The sequence below is a fragment of the Schistocerca serialis genome, chromosome 8 (genome assembly GCF_023864345.2).
Source record: "Schistocerca serialis cubense isolate TAMUIC-IGC-003099 chromosome 8, iqSchSeri2.2, whole genome shotgun sequence".
NCBI lineage: Eukaryota > Metazoa > Arthropoda > Insecta > Orthoptera > Acrididae > Schistocerca > Schistocerca serialis.
This window is the reverse complement of record NC_064645.1, coordinates 35,944,707-35,966,159: the sequence shown is the minus strand read 5'-3', so window position 1 is coordinate 35,966,159 and position 21,453 is coordinate 35,944,707. Positions and strand designations below refer to the sequence as shown.

The 21,453-nt window shown below is 44.4% G+C and overlaps 1 protein-coding gene across 1 annotated transcript in view; it reads left to right on the top strand.

Moving 5' to 3' along the window:
- LOC126416502 (39S ribosomal protein L1, mitochondrial) overlaps window positions 1–21,453 on the top strand; it is a 56,942-nt gene that overhangs the window by 10,490 nt on the left and 24,999 nt on the right. Inside the window, exons 4-5 of the mRNA XM_050084243.1 lie at window positions 12,668–12,835; window positions 15,653–15,767. Of these exons, the coding sequence (XP_049940200.1) occupies window positions 12,668–12,835; window positions 15,653–15,767 (283 nt within the window). The remainder of the gene's footprint in view (window positions 1–12,667; window positions 12,836–15,652; window positions 15,768–21,453) is intronic.

Here is a 21,453-nt window from a genome sequence, read left to right as displayed (position 1 = left end):
GCGCATTGGTCAACACTTCCCCACAATAAATTGCGGGAAGTGAAAGCCCTTCCTTGCGCTTGGACCTCTTCCTCCCGAACGCGTCGTCGGGAGGAGGTAATTTTAGCTCGACTCCGGATAGGGCACTGTCTTTTTAGTCATCGACATCTTTTAAGCGGTGATCCTCCCCCACTCTGTCCCCACTGCTCTCAGCTGTGGACGGTCAGACACCTTTTAATTGAATGCCCCTATTTTAATCCGTTACGCTCCCGTCTACAGCTATCGCCTGATCTATCGTCGATTTTAGCAGATGACACGCGCTCAGCTGACCGCGTTCTACAGTTTATTAGTGACAGTGAAATGACGTCAGTCATTTGAAGCTTTTTTTTGGGGGACAACCAACCCCTTTCTATAGTGGACTTTTAAGCATTCCTTCTGCCTTTAGTTTCTCAAATTTTCTGACTTTGTTTCCATTGCTGCTGATTTTAAATTTCGTTTTTTTCCTGTTTTCTACGTCACGGGCTGGGCGCTAATGACCATAGAAGTTTTGCGCCCTAAAACCACAAACAAAAAAAAAAAAAAAAAAAACTGTACATTCCAAACACAATTTGCTGCTACCAGTGTCATCGTTTCAACCACACTCGAATGCCTTGTCGACACTCGGTCAAATGTGTAACCTGTGGTGGGGGTCTGCACGAGGACGATTGTCCGCCTCATTCTCCGTGCTGCATCAACTGCAGTGGCGACCATACTGCTGCCTCTAGAGATTGTCCTGTGTTTCTCGATGGGCGTTCTGTGCAGGTGATCTGGATAAAGGAAAAAGTACTTTACCCGGTCGCTTGCAAGTTATTGGCTAGTCGCAAACCCTGCGTTTTACCATCTGGCACTTACAGTACTGCTCTTGCTATATCTCCCTCCATGAAGGAGATGGCCACGCAGACATGCAGTGTCAAATTCAGCTCTGAGGTTGTAAAATCGCTCATGTCATGATAGCATCACTGTCTCCTCATCCAGTTGTGCAACAAGCCATCAGACTCTTGTCTCACATGGTGAAGTCACCAGCTACACAACTGGTAGGCTGGAAAGGATGGAAGGAATACCTTGAGCCGCCATTTTGAGAAGATTTCGAGCTCCTCCCACTATTACCCTGCCTTCCTCCATTGGAAATGAGCGGAGGAGGCTCAAGAGATACCCTTTTCTTCTGAGAATCCTGAGTGCTACATGCCACCTTTACTTTGAGGGAGCTAGATCGTGCTCTCAGTTCGTCTCGATCCTCCCCCTTAGGGTGAGACGCTTTCACTTTCAGATGTTGCTGCTCCTTTCTCTTGTGGGCAAGCACTTTCTGCTTAATACATACAACCGGACATACAACCACATCTGGGCAGAGGGCACGTTTCTTGAACAGTGGCGTGAAGCCACTGTCATACCCATACCTAAGCCCAGTAAGGGCAAACACCTTCCTTCTGGCTACTGCCCCCTTTCTCTCACCATCTGTATTTGCAAGGTGATGGAACGTGTGATTCATGCATGGTTGGTATGGTGGCTCAGTGTGGATTTCGAGCACAACATTCTGCAGTTGACCATCACATCATTTTGCCCACCCATGTCATGAATGGTTTTCTGTGGAAATCCCAGCCTGTGGCCATGTTTTTCGATTCGGAAAAAGCCCATGACACCAGTTGGGGGAGTTGTATCCTCTGTACTTCCTCTGTACTCTCTACATGTGGCGCTTCCGTGGCCGCCTGCCCTGTTTCCTTCAAGGTACGTGTGGGTTCTGCCTTGTCGGACACCTTTATCCAGGAAAGTGGTGTGCCTCAGGGTTACGTGCTGAGTGTCGTCCTCTTTTCTATCGCCATTAACCCTATAATGGCCTGTTTCAGCCCGACATCTCCAGCTCCCTTTCCTTGACGATTTTCGTGTTAAATGCAGTCCTTCGTGGACTTGTCTCCTTGACTGGCATCTTTGACTGTGTCCCGATCATCTTTACTCATGGAACATTGACAGTGGCTTTTGTTTTTCCACTGTCAAAACAGTTTGTATGAATTTCTGGCAGCGTATTTGGTTTCTTCCACTGCCTTTACATCTTCGGACTGTTGCTCTTCCATTCATTGAAACTATGAAATTCTTGGGACTCATGCTTGATAGGTCCTCCCATGTGTCTTACCTGACGGCCTACTGTATGCGGTCCCTCAGTGTCCTACATGTCCTCAATGATACTTCTTGGGTTGCAGATTGAACCACCCTCCTCCATTTGTACCAGTCCCTCGTCGGTCCGAAACTAGATTACGGGTGTTTCATTTATGCATCTGCACATCCGGCCCTCTTACACCGACTTAATACTACCCACCATCATAGCATTCGTTTGGTCACTGGCACATTTTACACAACCTCGATTGAGAGTCTGTTTGCAGAAGCTGCCACACTACTAGATATACGTGCCGTTTCTGTGCCATGCATGGCCACCCATTCTATGCCGCCTCCTTCAATTTGTCCTTTGATCAACAGTATGGGGTGTGTCGGTCTTCTCTGTCACCTCCTGGAGTTCGCTTTCGGTTCTTGCTCTTGCAGATTAACCTCACGCTACCTGCAACTGTCCCGGTGGATGTAAACCCTTCACTACCTTGGCTTTGTGCAGCAGCCTGTGTTCACCTGTGCCTTCATTCACTTCCTAAGGACACTACACCATCCTAGCTCAGTCGCCTTCAGTTTCATGATCTTCGCAATAGTACCTTTGTATACACTGATGGCTCTCAGACTGACCATTGTGTCAGGTGTGCCTTCACCATTCGCACCAACATTTTTTTTATCGGCTTTCAGAACACTGCTCAGTATTTACATCAGAGCACTTCGCCCTGTATCAGGCCACATAGTACATACAGCGGTGACACAGGTTTTTCTATTTTGTCATCTGCTTAGACTCTCGGCACCCTTCAGAGCCTCTGTGTGCTGCACAGTGTCAATCCCCTAGTGCAACAGGTCCAGGAAAGCTGTCACTTGCTCACTCTTATGGAACCACAGTGCTGTTTATGTGGGTTCCTGGTCGCATCGGTCTGACAGGAAATGAGGCTGCTGCCAAGGCTGCAGACTTCGTACCTCAGCCCGCTGGTTCTTACATTCCCTCTGATCCCTGAGTTGCCGTCTGTCAGCAGTGGTGTTACTTTGGCATCACAATTGGTCCTCCCTTCATGAGAACAAGCTCCAGGATATTAAGGCTCTCCCAGTGGCTTGGACGACCTCCTCTCACTCCGAGGAGGTCATTTTAACTAGGCTGCATATTGGGCACTGTCCTTTTAGCCATCACCATTTGTTAAGTGATGCTTCCCAACACTTTGTGCATGTTGCGCCCAACTTTTAACTGTCCACCATTTCCTGATGGAATGCCCTTATTTAATCGTTTATGTTCTTCTTTCCTTTCCATGCTGCAGTTTGTATTCTGATATTCGTTTTCTGTCCCCTGGGGATCATGTCTACAATATTTTTGGGAATGTGTTCTGAGGTTTTAACAGCCTCACATCAGAACAACCCATCATCTGTTTTTTCTTTCTTTCTTTCTTTCTTTGTAATCCTTCTCCTAACCTTCCTCCGCTTCGGCATTTCAGGTTCCTCTGGTTCTTCTTTCTCCCTGTGCACTCCTGAAGGCTGCCCCTACATTTGACATGTAACAGGTGATTTGGTAACGCATAATTCCCAGCCCCGGATCAACAGGTAGGGTTCACCCATACCCCCTGGTACAGGCCAGGCCCTTGGAAGGGTGATTCCTGAGCTGTTAACTTTCCAAATTGCCAATTGATCCCTCTGTCAGGAGTTCTAGACCCCCTGCGGGTCCGGAAGTTAGAATAGGCCTGAGGTATTCCTGCCTGTCGTAAGAGGTGACTAAAAGGAGTCTCACATATTTCAGCCTTGGTCCTCTGTCGGGTTTGACCTCCATCTTTCTAAATTTTGCCAAAGAGCGAGCCAATTGGGGAAGGGTGCCTTACATGGTGCATCGTGTCCATTGTGCTTTGAGATCTTTAGCCCGTTTTCTCGTTGTCACATTGCAGTCACGCTCACTCTCCATCTCTTGGGCAAGGACACCTCCTTGGGTGCGTTTTTCACCATGCACCTTGCAGTGTCGCTTTCTGCGTCAATGACGACCATGAACTTCTTAACACCTCATATCCGGCATGGTAGCCTGTCCATTGTGGTGGGATCGCCATGTACCCTGTTGGTTGTAGCCCCGTAACAACACAGGGATCCTGCCAAGTGGCCCTGCTAATGCTGGGTGGCACCCATGCGGAGGGTCTCTTGTCTGAGTGGGTGGCATCAGGGAGGATGACACGCCATGAAACGTAGTACGTCATCTCTTGCTCGTGTTCCACCACCAGCAATCTCTAAGCGGGCAGTCTAACTTCAATGTTAAGAAATATGACCCCAAATTGTTCCCCTCCCAGGACACGCTATGGGAGGATGCCAGGCTAAGGATGGTAGTGAACCTTACTCGCCCCGGTACCTCGTATGTCCATGAAGCCTCAGTTTTTTGTGGAGCATTTGGAGGACAAGTTTGAGGAGGTGGAGGGCTTGTCCAAAATGCACTCTGGGTCAGTCTTGATAAAAACAGCATCCTCTGCCCAGTCACGAGCATTACTAGCTTGTGACAAGTTGGGAGATGTTTCTGTTTCCGTCACACCCCGTAAGAGCTTTAATATGGTCTAGGGTCTTATATTCCACAGGGACCTTCTTTTGCAGTCTTACGACGAGCTGCACGCCAATTTACAGCGGCGAGGTGTTCATTTTGTCCGGCGCGTCCATTGAGGTCCGAAGGATAATCAGGTTGCCACCTGTGCCTTCATATTGGCCTTCAAGGGTGACACATTGCCCGAGAAGGTCAAGATGATGATCTACTGCTGTGACGTCAAGCCATATATCCCTCCCCCAATGCTGTGCTTTAAGTACTGCAAGTTCAACCATATGTCTTTCCACTGTACTTCCAGTGTCACATGTCGAGATTGTGGACATCCATCACATCCCAATACTCCATGTGCCCTGCCTCCAATCTGTGTCAACTGCGGAGAGCATCATTCAACTAGCTCGCCAGACTGCAGGATTTCACAGAAATAGAGGAAAATCATGGAAGCTAAGACAAAATTGAGCACGTACATCCTGTGGCTATGACCTCCTCTTACACCGCCGCAACAAGAACAGTTGTCACCCCATCAGTTCCTCGCATTCCTGCCACCTCTCAGAACCAGAAGATTACACCTGCCCCCTTGACAGTGGGGAGCACTCACCTCCCTGTTGCTCACACACCACCTACTTCAGGAGCAACAGCCAGAGAAGCGTAAGTCTTCTTCAGCTCCTCTCGCGAGGAAGGGGTCCCTTGGGTCACTCCGTTCCCAGGTTTCTGCTAGTGGGAAAGATGACACCTGCCAGTGGCTGAAGAGCCCAAAAGCAGCTGGTCGTAGGTTTTAATGCTCATCCTCAGTCTCGAAGACTGAATCAGTGAAGTCCTCCCAGCCAGGGAAACCAAAGGAGCAGCAAGGGAAATCCGAAAAGAAGGTCCCCAAGACAAAGGGAATTGCGGTGGCACCCACACCTCTGCTACCGACAAGCTCTGCATCTGCAGGTGAGGTGGAGATTCTGGCATCCGCTGAGGACCTATATCTGCCGGACCATCAGACACAATGGATATAGATTGCTCAGGCAAAAATTCAGTGGCAGTAGGTGACCCTGAGGCATAAACTGCCTCATTGAATGTTCCGTGCCTTCCCAGTCTCATGATGATGTCACCCTCCAGTGGAATTGTGGCAGTTTTTTCCACCACCTGGTTGAGCTACAGCAACTGTTAAGCTTTACACCTGCTTTCTGCATTGCCCTCCAGGAAACCTGGTTCCCGGCAATGCAGACCCCTGCCCTCCATGGCTATAAGTGATACTACAGGAACTGTAGCGACTATAATAGAGTGTCATGTGGAGTTTCGGTTTATTTCCTAAACTCAGTCTGTCGTAACACTGTGCCCCTTCAAACCCCTCTTGAAGCTGTGGCTGTCAGAATAAGGACGACACAGGAAATAACTTTCTGCGATGTATATCTTCCTCCAGATGGTGCAGTATCTCTGATTGTATTAACTGCACTGATTGACCAACTCCCTAAACCTTTCCTACTTTTGGGAGATTTTAACACCCATAACCCCTTGTGGGGTGGCACTGTGCTTACTGGCTGAGGCAGAGATGTCTAAACTTTACTGTCTCAGGTTGACCTCTGCCCTTTAAATACTGTGGCTGCCACACATTTCAGTTTGGCTCATGGTAGTTACTCGGCCATTGATTTATGAATTTGCAGCCCAGGACTTCTCCCATCTATCCACTGAAGAGCACATGATGACCTGTGTGGTAGTGACCACTTCCCATCTTCCTGTCACTGCCCCAGCATTAAGCCCACGGACACCTGACCAGGTGGGCTTTAAACAAGGTGGACTGGGAAACTCTGCTGTCACCATTGAATCTCCCCCACACAGGAACATTGATGTGGTGGTTTATCAGGTGACTACTACAATTGTTTCTGTGGCATAAAGCACGATCCCTCACTCTTTAGGGTGCCCCCAGTGAAAGGCAGTCCCTTGGTGGTCAGTGGAAGTTGCTGAAGCAGTATGCCTCGACCACTGGGTGCCATCCATTACCTTCCCAAGTCTGGGCAAAGATCAAACATGTTTTCAGGTACCAGACCCCAATAGGTGTTCCTGGTATTAACATACATGGCGTGTTATAAACCGATGCAAACGTGATTGCCGAGCAGTTTGCTGAGCGCTATGCTCGAGCCTCTGTGTTGAATAATTACCTCCCAGCCTTTCCCACTCTCAAACAGTGGCTGTAAGAGGAAGTACTCTCGTTTACTACATGCCACAGTGAATCCTATAACACTCCATTTACAGAGTGGGAGCTCCTCAGTGCCCTTGCTCATTGCCTCGACACAGCCAGATGGGATCCACAGCCAAATGATTAAACATCTCTCATCTGACTACAAGTGACATCTCCTCGTCATCTTCAATCAGATATGGTGTGATGGCCTCTTTCCATCGCAATGGTGGGAGAGCACCATCATTCTGGTGCTCAAATCTGGTAAAACGCCGCTTGATGTGGATAGCTATTGGCCCAACAGCCTCACCAATGTTCTTTGTAAGCTGCTGGAACGTATGGTGAGTCAACAGTTGGGTTGGGTCCTGGAGTCACGTGGCCTGCTGGCTCCCATGTCAGGGTGGCTTCCGCTAGGGTCGCTCTACCACTGATAATCTTGTGTCCCTCGAGTCTGCCATCCCAACAGACATCATATCCTTGCTACATTATATGAGTGGAGTCTCCAAGGCCCGCTCCCGATTTTCATCCAAAATTTCCTGTTGCTTTGTACTTTCCATGTCCAAGTTGGTGCCTGCCATAGTCCCCCCTCATATCCAGGAGAAAGGGGTCCCGCAGGGCTCTGTTTTGAGTGTCTCTCTGTTTTTAGTGGCCATTAATGCTCCAGGAGCAGCTGTAGGGCCACCCATCCCACCTTCTGTGTATGAAGACGACTTCTGTATTTCGTACTGCTCCACCAGTACTGGCGTTGCGGAGTGGCATCTACAGGGAGCCATCCACAAGGTGCCGCCATGGGCTCTATCCCATGGTTTCCAGTTTTCGACTGCAAAGTCATGTGTTATGCACTTCTGTTGGCATCGTACCGTTCATCCAGAACTTTACCTTATGATGGTCCACTCGTAGTGGAGACATATCGATTCTTAGGACTGGTTTTCGACGCCTGATTGAGGTGGCTTTCTCATCGTTGTCAGCTGAAGTGGAAGTGCTGGCAGCATCTCAGTGCCCTCCACTGCCTGAGCAACACCAACTGCGGTGCAAATCGCTCTACACTGCTGCAGCTGTCCAGAGCCCTTGTTCTATCCCACCTTGACTGTGGGAGTCTGGTTTATGGTTTGGCGACACCCTCAGCGTTGCGTTCACTCGACCTAGTGCACCACTGTATCGTTCGCCCAGTGACAGGAGCTTTTAGGACGAGTCTGGTGACCAGCGTCCTTGTGGAGAGGGCAGAGTCCATTGCAAGTTACACGTGCACAACTGCTGGCCAGTTACATTGCACACGTTCGTAGTTCTCCTGCGCATCCGAATCACCGTCTCCTTTTCCCACCCACGGCGGTTCATCTCCTGCATTTGCAGCCCAGGTCATGGCTTCCAATTGCAGTTCGTGTCCGATCCCTTCTTTCTGAACTGGGGTCCTTGCCTTTACCACCTATACTTGAGGTCCATTCACGTACACCTAGGCCACAGCTTGGACTGGACCTTTCACATGGCACTAAGGACTCAGTTAACCCCGCGACTCTCTGCTGCCACTTCCTCTCGATTCTTGACATTTACCGAGGCCACGAAGTGGTTTACACCGACGGCTTTATGGCTGATGCTCACATCGGCTTCGCGTATGTCCGTGAAGGACATATTGAACAGCATTCCTTGTTCAATGGCTGCAGTGTTTCCACTGCTGAGCTGGTGGCTATATCTCGTGCTCTTGAGCACATCTATTCATGCCCTGGGGAGTCATTTCTTCTGTGTACTGACTCCTTGAGCAGCCTACAAGCTATCAACCAGTTCTACCCTCGTCATCCTTTGGTAGTGACTATTCAGGCCCTGGAACAGTCCAGTTGTTCAGTGTGTTTGTCTGGACCCCAAGTCACGTCAGAATCCCAAGCAACGAACTTGCTGACAGGCTGGCCAAACATGCTACGCGGAAACTGGTTATGGAGATCAGCTTCTCTGCAAGTGACCTGTGTTCAGTACTACGCCACAACATTTTGCGGGTTTGGGAGACGAAATCGCATAACCTCAGCACGCACAACAATTGTGTGCCATTAAGGAGACTAAGAATGTGTGGCAGTCCTCCGTGCGGGCCTCTCACAGGGACTCTGTGGTTCTCTTCCAGCTCTGCATTGGCCATGCTCGGGTGACCCACGGCTACCTCCTGCGGCATAGTGACCCACCTCAGTATCGGTGCGGCGCCCGGCTGACAGTGGCCCATATCTTGGATCTTGGTGAGCTGTCCTCCTTTGGCTGCTCTGGAATGGACTCTTCAGTTACTGGACTCGTTGCCATTAATTTTAGCTGGCAACGCCTTATCGGCTAATTTAGTTTTACTTTTTATATGTGACAGTGGGTTTTATCATTCTTTATAAGTTTTAGCACATGTCCTTTCTCCCCTTGTATTCTCCTCTCTAATGCTTTTAGGGTGGATGTTATAATGTGTCACAGAGTGGCTGGCTTTTCCTTTTTGTTCTCGTGGTCGGCCAGCCACGGTCACTGCTCTCTTGTTTTTACCCCTTCTACCTGTTTCTTGCTTCTCTCTGTAGTTTTCTTTTCCTGTTTTGTCCATACTAGTGTTTGTTGTCCTTCTGTTGTTCTTCTGGTTCCTCCTTTCTCCTGTTATTGTGCTGCATGTCGCCTTTCTTTTCTTTCCCCTTGTGTAAGGGACCGATGATCTCGCAGGCTGCCTACCCCATTTACTTCAGCAATTTTTAGAAGACCAAGTTTTCAAAGTATGTATGGGTTTGGCCTTGTCAGACACCTTTATCCAGGAGAATGGAGTGTCTCAAGGTTCCATCCTGAGCGTCGTCCTGTTTGCTGTAGCCTTTAAATGTTATTATGGTCTATCTCCAGCTCCATTTTCATGAATGACTTTGCGAACTATTGCAGTTCTCCGTGGACTTGTCTCCTTAAGCGGCATCTTCAGCACTGTCTCGATCGTCTTTACTTTTGGAGCGTTGACAGTGACTTGCACTTTTCCACTGACAAAACCATTTGTGTGGTGGCAGTGCAGTGGGTTTCTTACACCATCTTTACTTCTTGGTCCTGTTGTTCTTCCATTCATTGAAACTATGAAATTCCTGGGGATTAAGCTTGGTAGAAAACATTCTTGTCTTACCTGGCCACACGCTGTACTCAGTCCCTCAATGAGCTACGTGTTCTAAGTGGTACTTCCTAGGTAGTGGATTGGACCACCCTCATCTGTTTGCACCGATCCTTTGTCTGTTCAGAACACGACTTACATGTTCTTTATTGATCTGCAAGTCTGTCCATCTTATGCCATCTTAATACAATTTACCATTGTAGAATACGTTTGGCCACTAGCGCCTTTTACACTAGCCCAATTGAGAGTCCCTATGCAGAAGCTGCCAAACTACTGCTGTCAGACCGACGTGCTGCTTTCCTTAGCAGATAAGCGTGCCGTTTGTCTGCCATGCGCGGCCACCCATCCTATGCAGCAGCAGTTTGAAGAGGTCAAAAGTGGCCTCCTGAGTGTGTCTTGGCCGGTGTTGATAAAGAGTGAAATAGTTGTAGAAGGAAATTGAAAACATTTTTGCTTGACAACTCCTACTCCACAGGCCCAATTACTAAATTTAAATGTAAGTATAGATTACTGTGAAACCAACTATGTAAATAGCCATAATTTCACTGAGAAAGTATTTCATATTTCAGCTCAGTGTGAGATATTGCAAACGTTTGTAACATGCAAATAATATTTGTAAGGGTCAGTATTATTGCTATTGATGCTTCTCGGAGCAATACTGCTAACACCTGAACACTTTGTATGTCATCCATATTACTAGATAGCTATGGTCACACAGTCCCAGTTGCAAGTTGCCAATCTAATGGCTTCCAGGAGCAACAAAAATTTGATTTTCATAATTTCGTATAGTTATTGACCAAATTACAAATTTAAAATGCTATCATCAACTCATTAAGAGGTATAATGTTACACTACAGATTTAACAGTAGTCGAGTACTATTCTGGGTAATTTAGGTGCCTGTCTTAAGACCTATAATCAGTTTTGACGTTTTTGGTATTCTTTGATCAAATAATCTGAAACTTATAAAATCAACATAATTACGGTTTTATGTCTTCATCCATAAAGATTTACATCAGGGCCAGCCACGGCATGCCAAAGTGCACGCATGCAGGGTCTGTGGGTCGCAAGTGGGCCAAGGTACAGTCTGTCTCGGCTTTGCTCGTTTGTTCCCTTAAGTACCTGGTACAGCACAACATTTCATTTAGTATTACGGTGTTGCATTTTTCGGACAGCACAAATGTCTTCAGTTCAGCAGCCTCGTGGTGTTAGTGATGTTTACCTTTCGCTTTTTGTTAGTGATATGAAGGACATTCACAAGTCCAGTGGCTGTTTGCACAAAAATAAGTAGACTAGCATCTTTCACCACAAAAGTGACAGAAGAGAGGTATGACATTTCTCGACGTATATTCTGCACTCATATAAGCAATGGGTAATTCAGATTTGCTATGAAATGACAGTGCAGCACCATGCAGAAAGAATTTAAAGATTGAGTTGCCAGTAAAGGAAAAAAATTTCCAAAGATCGACAAATGAGATTCGTTGTTCTCTACATCAAAAGCACTTTGTGCTAAATTTTCAGGCATGGAGCATGTGAAAAAAATTAGTGGTTTGCAAAGTAAAATTTCTGAAGTCGCACACAGGGTATCAGCTGCAACAATGTGGAACAGTTGTAAATCAAAAAGTCATTGCAGGCATGCCCCTTGACTTAACCAACTAGTTTTGCAGTAATATGCAAGGTCTCCATGAGATTTTATATGTTACTGCAAAATAAGTTGATTAAGTCAAGGGGTATGCCTGGAATGATTTTTTGATTTAAAACTAGGAGTTCTTCAATTTATTGAGGAAAAAGGAGTGCAGGAACAAAAATTAGAACATCTGGAATAGAATGCAGAACTTGCATTTTAAGTGAGCTTCAATGCACACTGATCATAATGACATTGCAAGATGTTCTATACTGCTCTTCTCAGGCACTTTCAATGTCTGCATAATGAGGTTGCAAAAGTGCTACAATATTTCGACCAATACATGTATGGAAGATGTTCTTTCAATTATGAAACTAAATAAATCACTATTACATGGCAGCCTGCATGTGAAAATATGTGAAACTGTCTGTGTGTGTGTCTGTATACTGACAGTTTGTACCAGATAAAAATTATAGGTCATCAGTGCGCTAAATATAATTCAGTTATACTGAAAATTGGTTTTGTTTTTGATCTGATTGTTGAGAAATGTGAAAAATAAAACCAAGTCGTGTGTCATCGCCATTTATATCTGGCACGTTCACAGTTTCCCCACACCTCATGCTGTGACAGCATGGCGTGGCAGTTAGGAAATTGTGCCAGCAAAGCTGAACACTATGACACTCGTGCCACAGCATGGGCCACATGCTGAATTCTTGGCCAAACACAATTCACATGTTTAACTGCAACTGTTTAACACATTAACTCATTTGTAAAGTAATCAGGCAAAACTGTCTTACACTGGAGAAGATATGTTACACTGGAGAGTTTGATTCTTTAAAGAATTGACGGGGAGGGGCAGGTTACTGGTGGTATTCTAAAGAAATACTTATTTGTTTGACACAATTATTATTCCTAAATGTAAAGTCATTGCAGTAATTGCCTGTTCAATTGTTTCATGGTAGCATATTTTATATGTTATGAGTGAAGAACACACAAACACTTTTCATATAGATTTGTTGCTAATTATTATGTTATTATTTGCAACTTTAAAATGTTCACTCTTAATTTCTGCTCTTGTTTGGTGACTATTTACTTTAGATTCCAGCACTATTTTATTCATGCTGTAATTTATAAATTGTATTTTTCAGACAAAATTTGTTGATAACTTTACCAGAGTTGCTGGTATTCCACATCCATTTGAACATGGCGAAGACAGATCTGTCATAGTTTTTGCAAAGACACAAGAAGAACAAAAGATTGCCCTTGAAGCCGGAGCAACAGTGGCTGGTGGAATGGAGCTCATCACAGATATACAGGTTATTTGCCACCTATTTTCTGTTTAAATTATTTTTCTGAAAATCAAAACAACAATGAAGTTGTGTTTTTCATGTGTGTTTACACAGCTACGTGCAAATGAAGAAAATTCATAGATTTATTTAAGCTCTTGTATGGTAGAAAGTTATCTGGAACTATTTCCGACTGGTATTTAAAGTTTTGATGCTATTAAATTACCACATTCCAACATAGGATTCAGTCATATATTCCTTTAGAAGTTCATTTGTTTAGCATTTGTGTGCTAAGGTGATATACTTCTCTAGAATACATCACCTTCTCAAAAATTTTGCTAGGTAATGTTAGCAGTGAAACAGGTCAGTAGTTATGGACACCTCTCACATCACCTTGCTTGAAGAGGGGTTTAACAACAGCTTATTTCAGTCTCTCTGGAAAAATGCCTGAAGTTACATATTTCAGGTAAGACTGGGCTTATTATATGGGAACAGATTTTTAGTACTCTATTGCAAACACCATCAAAACCAAATGATGTTTTATTTTTGGAGAATGTATAATTTTCTTAATTTCAAAAGGAGAAGCTGTCGATACATTCATATGATTGAATTTCATGAAAGTTACATTTTCAGCATACTGCTGTGATTTTTCTCTTGATCTCTTCGTCCCTATGCTTTCTACCATATTTAAGAAAAGATTTTTAAATACATTTGCTAGCTGCGACTCATCATTTATAGCCCTTCCATTCAGTTTAATAGTAGTATTATCCTGTTATGCAGATGGTTGTCCCGTCTCTCATTTTACTAATACCACATAGCCTTAAGTCTGTTGTCAGAATTACAGATTTTTGACATTATGTGGATGTTCCTTGATTTTTAATAATCTTTTTTAGTAATTTTGAGTAGTTTCTGTAGTGTGCAACTACTGCAGGATCCTACTTGTTCTTATCAACAGATATGTTCCACTTTTCCTTTCCCAAGATAATTTAATCCTTCCAGTGATCAATGGTTTTTTCAAGGCTGTTTATTGTCCTTTCTGCTTAGCTTTTGTAGAAAGCTATTTTCAAATGATGACATAAATTTACCATCGACTAGATTAAATTAAATGTTAGCATTCGGCTCATTGTAAATTTCATCCCGTTTCATCTCCTGTGAACTATTTTTAAAAACATTTGTCTTAGAGTCATTAATTACTCTAACTGATTTCCACTGAGGAGTATCCATACTGTAAGACTTTAGCTTTGATCAGGGGTATGGAATCAGGATGGCTCCTCCTAATGCTGGCCCTTTCATGGATCGCTTGGAGGAGGCCTTTCTGGGATCCATAAGCCTTCATCTCCTGGTCCAGTTTAGATACATTGATGCCTCTCTGCCATATGGATTCATGGCAATGGTGACCTTTTGAAAATTTTTGGTATCTGTAAGTACTTTCTTCCAATTAAATTTCACATAGTCATATTCTAAATCTCATGCCACTTTCCTTGATGTTGACTTCATCTTCATTGAGGGTCAGCTCCACACTTGTCCTCACATTAAACCTACAGTACTTAACATTTTGTCAGATGCCACCCTGCTTTCCTCCTCCTACAGCCTTGGCATTTGATGCATACATATTTGTTCAGTCTCTGCAGTATCCTGATAAGACTCTACATTCTTTCTTCCCTCGTTGCCTACTTTCGGGCTTTTTCCACTGTGACCATCCCTACTGAAAAACTTGCATGATGTACTCTCCTACCACCAGCTGTAATTAGCAGAACAGGGAGAGCCATCCGTGAAACAACACATCTTGTGTACCAGACGTTATGCAAACAATGTCAGGTGTTCTATATTGGTATGACTACCCATCTGAATTCTGCCTCCAGGCACCAGTTTCTCAGAACATAACAGGTAGGAACTAGCTTTACAATATGTGCTTGGGTCTTGTCACCTGCTTACCTCTAGCGGTGTTAATTTCACTTGTCTCAGCATTTATTTTCAATAACTGTCCCTTTTCTTTGTTCCATTTTACTGTTTTGTTTTCCAACCTGTCTTTTTTTCCAGCTATCCCTGTCTCACTTATTATCCTATTTTCCATCTTTAACTTCTCAGGTTTTCAAATTTCATCTGATGCAGGTACCAACAGTCACCATTTCCTTCTCATCGTGTCCAGTAAGTCTCCCTTGACTTGGGTTTCAGGGTGACTTTTCTAGTTTTCTGTAACTCTTCCCATTTCCTAAACCACGCCAGTCCTTTTCCGTCATATCTCTTCCTTCCCCTGGTAGAAGGAGACACTTGCTATGAAACCTTATATATTCCCACAATCACAATCCCCCATCCAGCCACCATTTGGTGGTGAGTAGATTTTCTGTCCATCCTATTATTTTATATTTTCAAACATGTATCACATACATAACATTTTGGTGGCTGTTTGCTATGTACCCCAAATGATGGGCATCACTGAAGTATAAAAAGTGGTTCAGTACCAACAATTCTTTGGCCTGTCTGATTGACACACACACACACACACACACACACACACACACACGCAAACGCAACTCATGCACACAACTGCAGTCTCGGGCAACTGAAACCTCACTGTAAATAGAAATACCTATATTCAAAGTATGTTGTACCATGGCTTGATTTGTCAGTTAAATAACCTTAATAAAATATTGCCCTAATCACAATTAATTGGTCAGATGTTATATCTGAGATGGTAGCCCTGTAAGAGCCATTGTGGAAGAAACAGAGTAGTATTTCTTTTACAGAAGTTCAAATAACACTTACTGAATGTTATGTAATTTGTATAATGTATGTTGTTTAGTTTCAAAGACCACTCAGAGCTGATATTCTTATTGTGATTTGCAGAATGGTAATTTGTCCATGCAAGATTTCAAGTACGCAGTTGCTCATCCGAGTATCCTACCTGAGTTAGCATCTGTCAGAGGACTCTTTAGGCGGAAATTTCCAAACATTAAGAATGGTAAGGAAACATTTCTCTTCAGTTTATAGACCATGTTTTTGTTACACTATATGCAAAACAGTGGAATAATGCTTTGGAATTCGTGGATACTCTGTCAATTTACACTTAGGCTACAAATCCAATTGGGAACTCAATCCACAGCCGGTGCTAGGACTTTTTATGTTCCTAATTGCTTTATCCACTTTCGGCAAATTTTTGTATTTGCGGAAAATACCAATTTGCACTGTGCTGTGAGGTCATTATTAAACTGTAGGTCCACGGTAACTCGCTGAGTAAATCATTTCAATGATTCGTGGAAGGAAGATCATACCACCTCCAGTAGCGTCACATCTGCTATAGCACTCTGCCCACGCCACATTACTGGAGCTGCTGTAAACTGCGGACATTACACCGTACATTGAGGCTTCATTCCCTTCCATTTCCAGATGTGAACTGTGAGGAGCATTACCGTGTGGCTCTTCATGAGCTACTGATAGTATGGCTGTATCTTGATATGGTATAGTTCACGCAAGTGTTTTGTAAGGGAATTCATCACTGCTGCTTCTTTCAAGACATTTACACAAGTTTCATACTTGTGTAAGAGTCCCAGGTGCAAGTTTGTCCCATAGAATCTCCCAGCACATCTTATTAAGAGTCGTAACACTTTAGGATTAAGGAAGACCACTCACCGAATAGCTCACATCGCTTTTAGCATGTGCCACTTTGGTCGTTACAATCGTGTCAGCCCACATACCCGACACTGCTCCCTTCCACAGTCCTAACTGGGAAACCGACCTTTTTCCAGGCCATTAACCACCCATCCCCAGTCTCTCTCCCTGCCTCTTGCCACCTTCTCCCTCTACCCCCCCTCCCACCACTACCCCCACCTACTGCAAAATAGCGTTAGCACTGTCACTCGATCTGGCACACCGTAGGGGCATAGGCACGTGTAAGAGTGTGGTGTGTTTGTGTATTTTATTCTAGCTCGTTGAAGTATAACTCTGACAAGTAGCAAGTTTTCCTCCTTTTCTGTGTGCCTGTCGGCAGCTTGACACTTCTGCTTTTCTGTAAGTGGTCTCCTTTAATTCTAAAGTATTTACATTCTATGATAACTTTCCACAATATTTATTAAGAGGCTTGTCATAGGCAGATCATATCCCAGCAGATGGAGGACCAACTGTTAAAATGGCCATATCACTTACCAACCCAACTGGAATTTCTGCAGAAACTCACCTGTAGGTGAGCATGACTACTAACAAGCTGTCTACCCAGATGAATGGTCAGTGTCAAACTGTTGCATAGGCTAGCGTGGCTGGTAAGCGGCAGAGCGTGCCACTGAGAGTCGTATGGGTGACTTCAGTGGGTGTGTGTCAGCTGCCAGCTGGATGCTCATGCCAGCAGTGGCCTCTCTCTCTTCCCTTTGCCACTATTTTCCCCTCTCCGGGTTCTTGTTCAGCTCACCCGCTTCACCCAACTCTACCTGTCATCTCAGCTAGGCTGCATTGCTGGGGCAACATAGCTGTGGTTTTTTGTGTGTGTGTGTGTGTGTGTGTGTGTGTGTGTGTGTGTGTGTGTGTGTGTGTGTGTGTGTATTGGGGGGGGGGGGGGGGTGCAAGAGGGAGGTACATGCGCACACATGCCAATTTAAAAAAAAATAAAATAAAATAAAAAAAAAGTTCATAAACTGAGATACCAAATTCTAAATCTTGACATGTTGCCAAGTGGCGATTAATCTATGACAACTGAATAATTATTGTAATATTTTATTGCATTTGTCTTTGTAATGATTATCAGTTTCGTTCAAATATTGAACGTCTTCAGATCTGTTAAGACAAATGAATTACATTCTTTTAAGTTTGATCTTACATTACTGATCTGTAGCAATACAATATAATAGTGTATACAATACTCACTGCAGTTGTGGAGTAGCCCATCTGTTTTATGTGCTGTGTCCCCAACGTCCTAATCCACCCCTATGCCACTCCCACCCCCAGACCCCTGCCACAGGGATTATAGCCTTGTCGAAGACTCGGGTGCGAGACCTGCCCAGTCCACCCACCCAGCACAACCTACTCATGTCCTGTCACAGGCTTATCCTACCCCATCAGAGGCTGGCAATCGACCAGGTGTCAGCTAGAATGAATGGCCACAGCCAAACCGTTGCCAAAACAAGATGGACCACCCAGTGGCACAACACGTAGCAGAGCAGAACATGCGAGATTTCAGTGGCTGCTTCACAACCCATGCCATCTGGATCCTCCCCATCACTGTCAGCTTCTCTGAGCTGCGCAGATGGGAGCTATCCTTACAGCACATCCTTCACTCCCGTAACCTTCCTGGCCTAATTCCGTACATTATTTTCAAAAATTTATTATTTTCATTGACACATAGGGAACCGATTTTTTTTTTTTTTTTTTTTTTTAAACTCAAAAGCGTTTTGCAATGCTGGACTCAGTATTTCTGTAAGATTTCTTTACTTCTCCATCAGAATTCACAATCATGTATTCAATAGCAGAAAGTGGTAAATCACTACTTACAAATGGTGCTGAGCTTGATTTAAATAGTAATGGGTGAGGTCCAGTATCCTAGAATTTTAATGTAGTCTCAGCAAGGATTTAATCTCTCAGTGATATCCAGCATTGTGTCTTGTTACAGTGCTTTTCTTTTTTTAGAAATAATTTTGACCTTGGGATACTAACATAGTGAGTGAAGAACTGAAAATAAAGAAGCTATGGAAAGTTCAATTTAATATTGCCACTGTGAGGACTGTTTCTATCAATCTTCCTGGAAATTAGAAATCCCGTTCCATTGCTGAACAGATGATTCCTTTTTCAGGAAAGAGTAATTTGAAACAGTTTGTCAAACATAAATCTAGGCCTGTGGGTTTGGTGGTGGGAACTATGATTACATCAACTTTGGGTCTTGTAATGGATTTAAAAGAAAATGCTAAGGTGCTTCAACAAATCTGGAAGGTACAGAGCTGGGACTTGGTTCGTCCATGATTCTTTCGCTCTAACAGGCCATTCCTCATGGAAGCTGCTTGCATTTAGACAGGTGTTTCTTTGTAATTCCCTTGTTGGAGAAAGTAGTTGACACGGAACATCATGGAAAGGGAAGATTTATAACAAATAGTTTAGGAGTAGTAAACTTCTGTGGTATTTCAAAATAAAAAGAGGAGAACTGATATAAATTGCTCGAAGTGATGCAGTTATTTTTAGTACGATGGAAAGATAGTAATTGCTTTTTAATAGCATCTGTGTGTTTTGTAATTCACCCAGAAATCAAGATACAGCACTGGTTCAGTAAGGGGAAGAAATACCATGTTCTCTCTTTTGTGTATGTAACCAGTCATTGTGTGGAGAGAACATCTGTCATCAACAAATAGGTTGCTACTGCATCTAGTGTAGGACAAAGAATTTGACTTTTAACATCATTCTCCACTTCTTCAACTTGGCTACACTGAAAATCTGGATGAAATACAGAATAGCCACAAGAAAACAGAATTTAGCAGACATTTTATTAATTAAGATTATTAAGGAGTGGATGAAATTTTGATTGGAAATTGCTGAAGCTTTACTGGCAAAAGGCCTGAATTGGACAGGCCTTTACCTGGGCCACACAAAAAAATCTGAAACTGCAGTTGTCCAAGCCTGGTTCCTTGTAATGATAAGAGATTAAAGGGTTAAATCATTTCCCAGTGATTGATGGTGTAATTTCTCAACAAATATGTAGACTGACATAACGTATTAGCAGAACCAAAATCCACTGCAAAAAAATATGGTGTGCATTTGTCTTTTGAAGCACAAAAATGTTTCAAGCAGTTTAAGATTTAGAAGTAATGTGCTCTTAATCTGTTAGATTATTGTTAGGCATTTTTCATTGATTGTTTGCTCCATGCCGCCATTGGGTAAGCAGCTGCCAACAGCAAGTCGTATACTCTTAGCTCACTTATTTGTTACATAGTTTAATTCTTAATTTCTTTGCGTGTTTTTGGGTACTTGCATTGTTTAATTCATAAATTTCGGGCGTATTATAGTATTTGGGAGTTGTAGCATCACATTTTAGTACCTGAATAGTGTAAAATCGCGTAGTCTCCTTTTGCCGCCGAGCAGTGTATCAGCAGTTCGCAAGCAGCAGCATTACTGCATTTACTAGGCAATCTTGTATTTTAATAATCGTTTAAATTTTGTGTCGAATTGTTTGTGTTCTCTGTAGATTAGTTCAGACGTTCTTTGCACAACAGTATTTAGCACGGACAGATACTGCGACTGCTGTGTTCGGATGCAGGCTGAGTTGGCATCCCTTTGCTCCCAGCTTCAGGCAGTGTTGGCTTCGGTCACACAGCTTGCCAATAGGCATCACTGTGGGGGTCCGGACGGGGGTTTGTCGGAGACGGCCAGCTCGTTCCATGCATCCCCTGATCGGTCTACGGCTGTGGCTGCCCGGGATACTGCCCACATTGAGGCTGACCCCTCACCTGTGGTAGAGTGGGAGGTCGTCTGTTCCAGAGGTTGCCCCTCAGTCTACAAGATCCGGGCGGTCGCAGAGGGTGGGCTTACTGGTAGTTGGGAGCTCCAGCGTCAGGCGCTTAATGGGGCCCCTTAGGGATATAGCTGCAAGGCAGGGGAAGAAAACCAATGTGCACTCCGTGTGCATACCGGGGGGAGTCATTCCAGATGTGGAAAGGGTCCTTCCGGATGCCATGAAGGGTACAGGGTGCACCCATCTGCAGGTGGTTGCTCATGTTGGCACCAATGATGTGTGTCGCTATGGATCGGAGGAAATCCTCTCGGGCTTCTGGCAGCTCTCTGATTTGGTGAAGACTGCCAGTCTCGCTAGCGGGATGAAAGCAGAGCTTCAGCATCTGCAGCATCATCGACAGGACTGACTGCGGACCTTTGGTACAGAGCCGAGTAGAAGGTCTGAATCAGAGGCCGAGATGGTTCTGCGACCATGTGGGCTGCAGATTTCTCGACTTGCGCCACAGGGTGGTGGGGTTTCGGGTTCCGCTGGATAGGTCAGGAGTCCACTACACACAGCAGTCGGCTACACGGGTAGCAGGGGCTGTGTGGCATGGACTGGGCGGTTTTTTAGGTTAGATGGCCTCGGGCAAGTACAGAAAGGGCAACAGCCTCAAAGGGTGCGGGGCAAAGTCAGGACATGCGGGAACCAAGCAGAAATTGGTATTGTAATTGTAAACTGTCGAAGCTGCTTTAGTAAAGTATCAGAACTTCAAGCGTTGATAGAAAGCACCAAAGCTGAAATCGTTATAGGTATGGAAAGTTGGCTGAAGCCAGAGATAAATTTTGCTGAAATTTTTAGAAAGGATAGATTGCATGCAACCGGCGGTGGCGTGTTTGTCGCTGTTAGTAGTAGTTTATCCTGTTGTGAAATAGAAGTGGATAGTTTTTGTGAATTATTATGGGTGGAGGTTATTCTCAACAACCGAGCTAGGTTAACAATTGGCTTCTTTTACCAACCTCCCAACTCGGCAGCATTAGTGGCAGAACAACTGGAATACATTTCACATAAATTTCCTCAGCATGTTATAGTCTTAGGTGGAGATTTCAATTTACCAGCTATAGACTGGGACACTCAGATGTTTAGGACAGCTGGTAGGGACAGAGCATCGAGTGACATTATACTGAGTGCACTATCCGAAAATTACCTCGAGCAATTAAACAGAGAACCGACTCATGGAGATAAC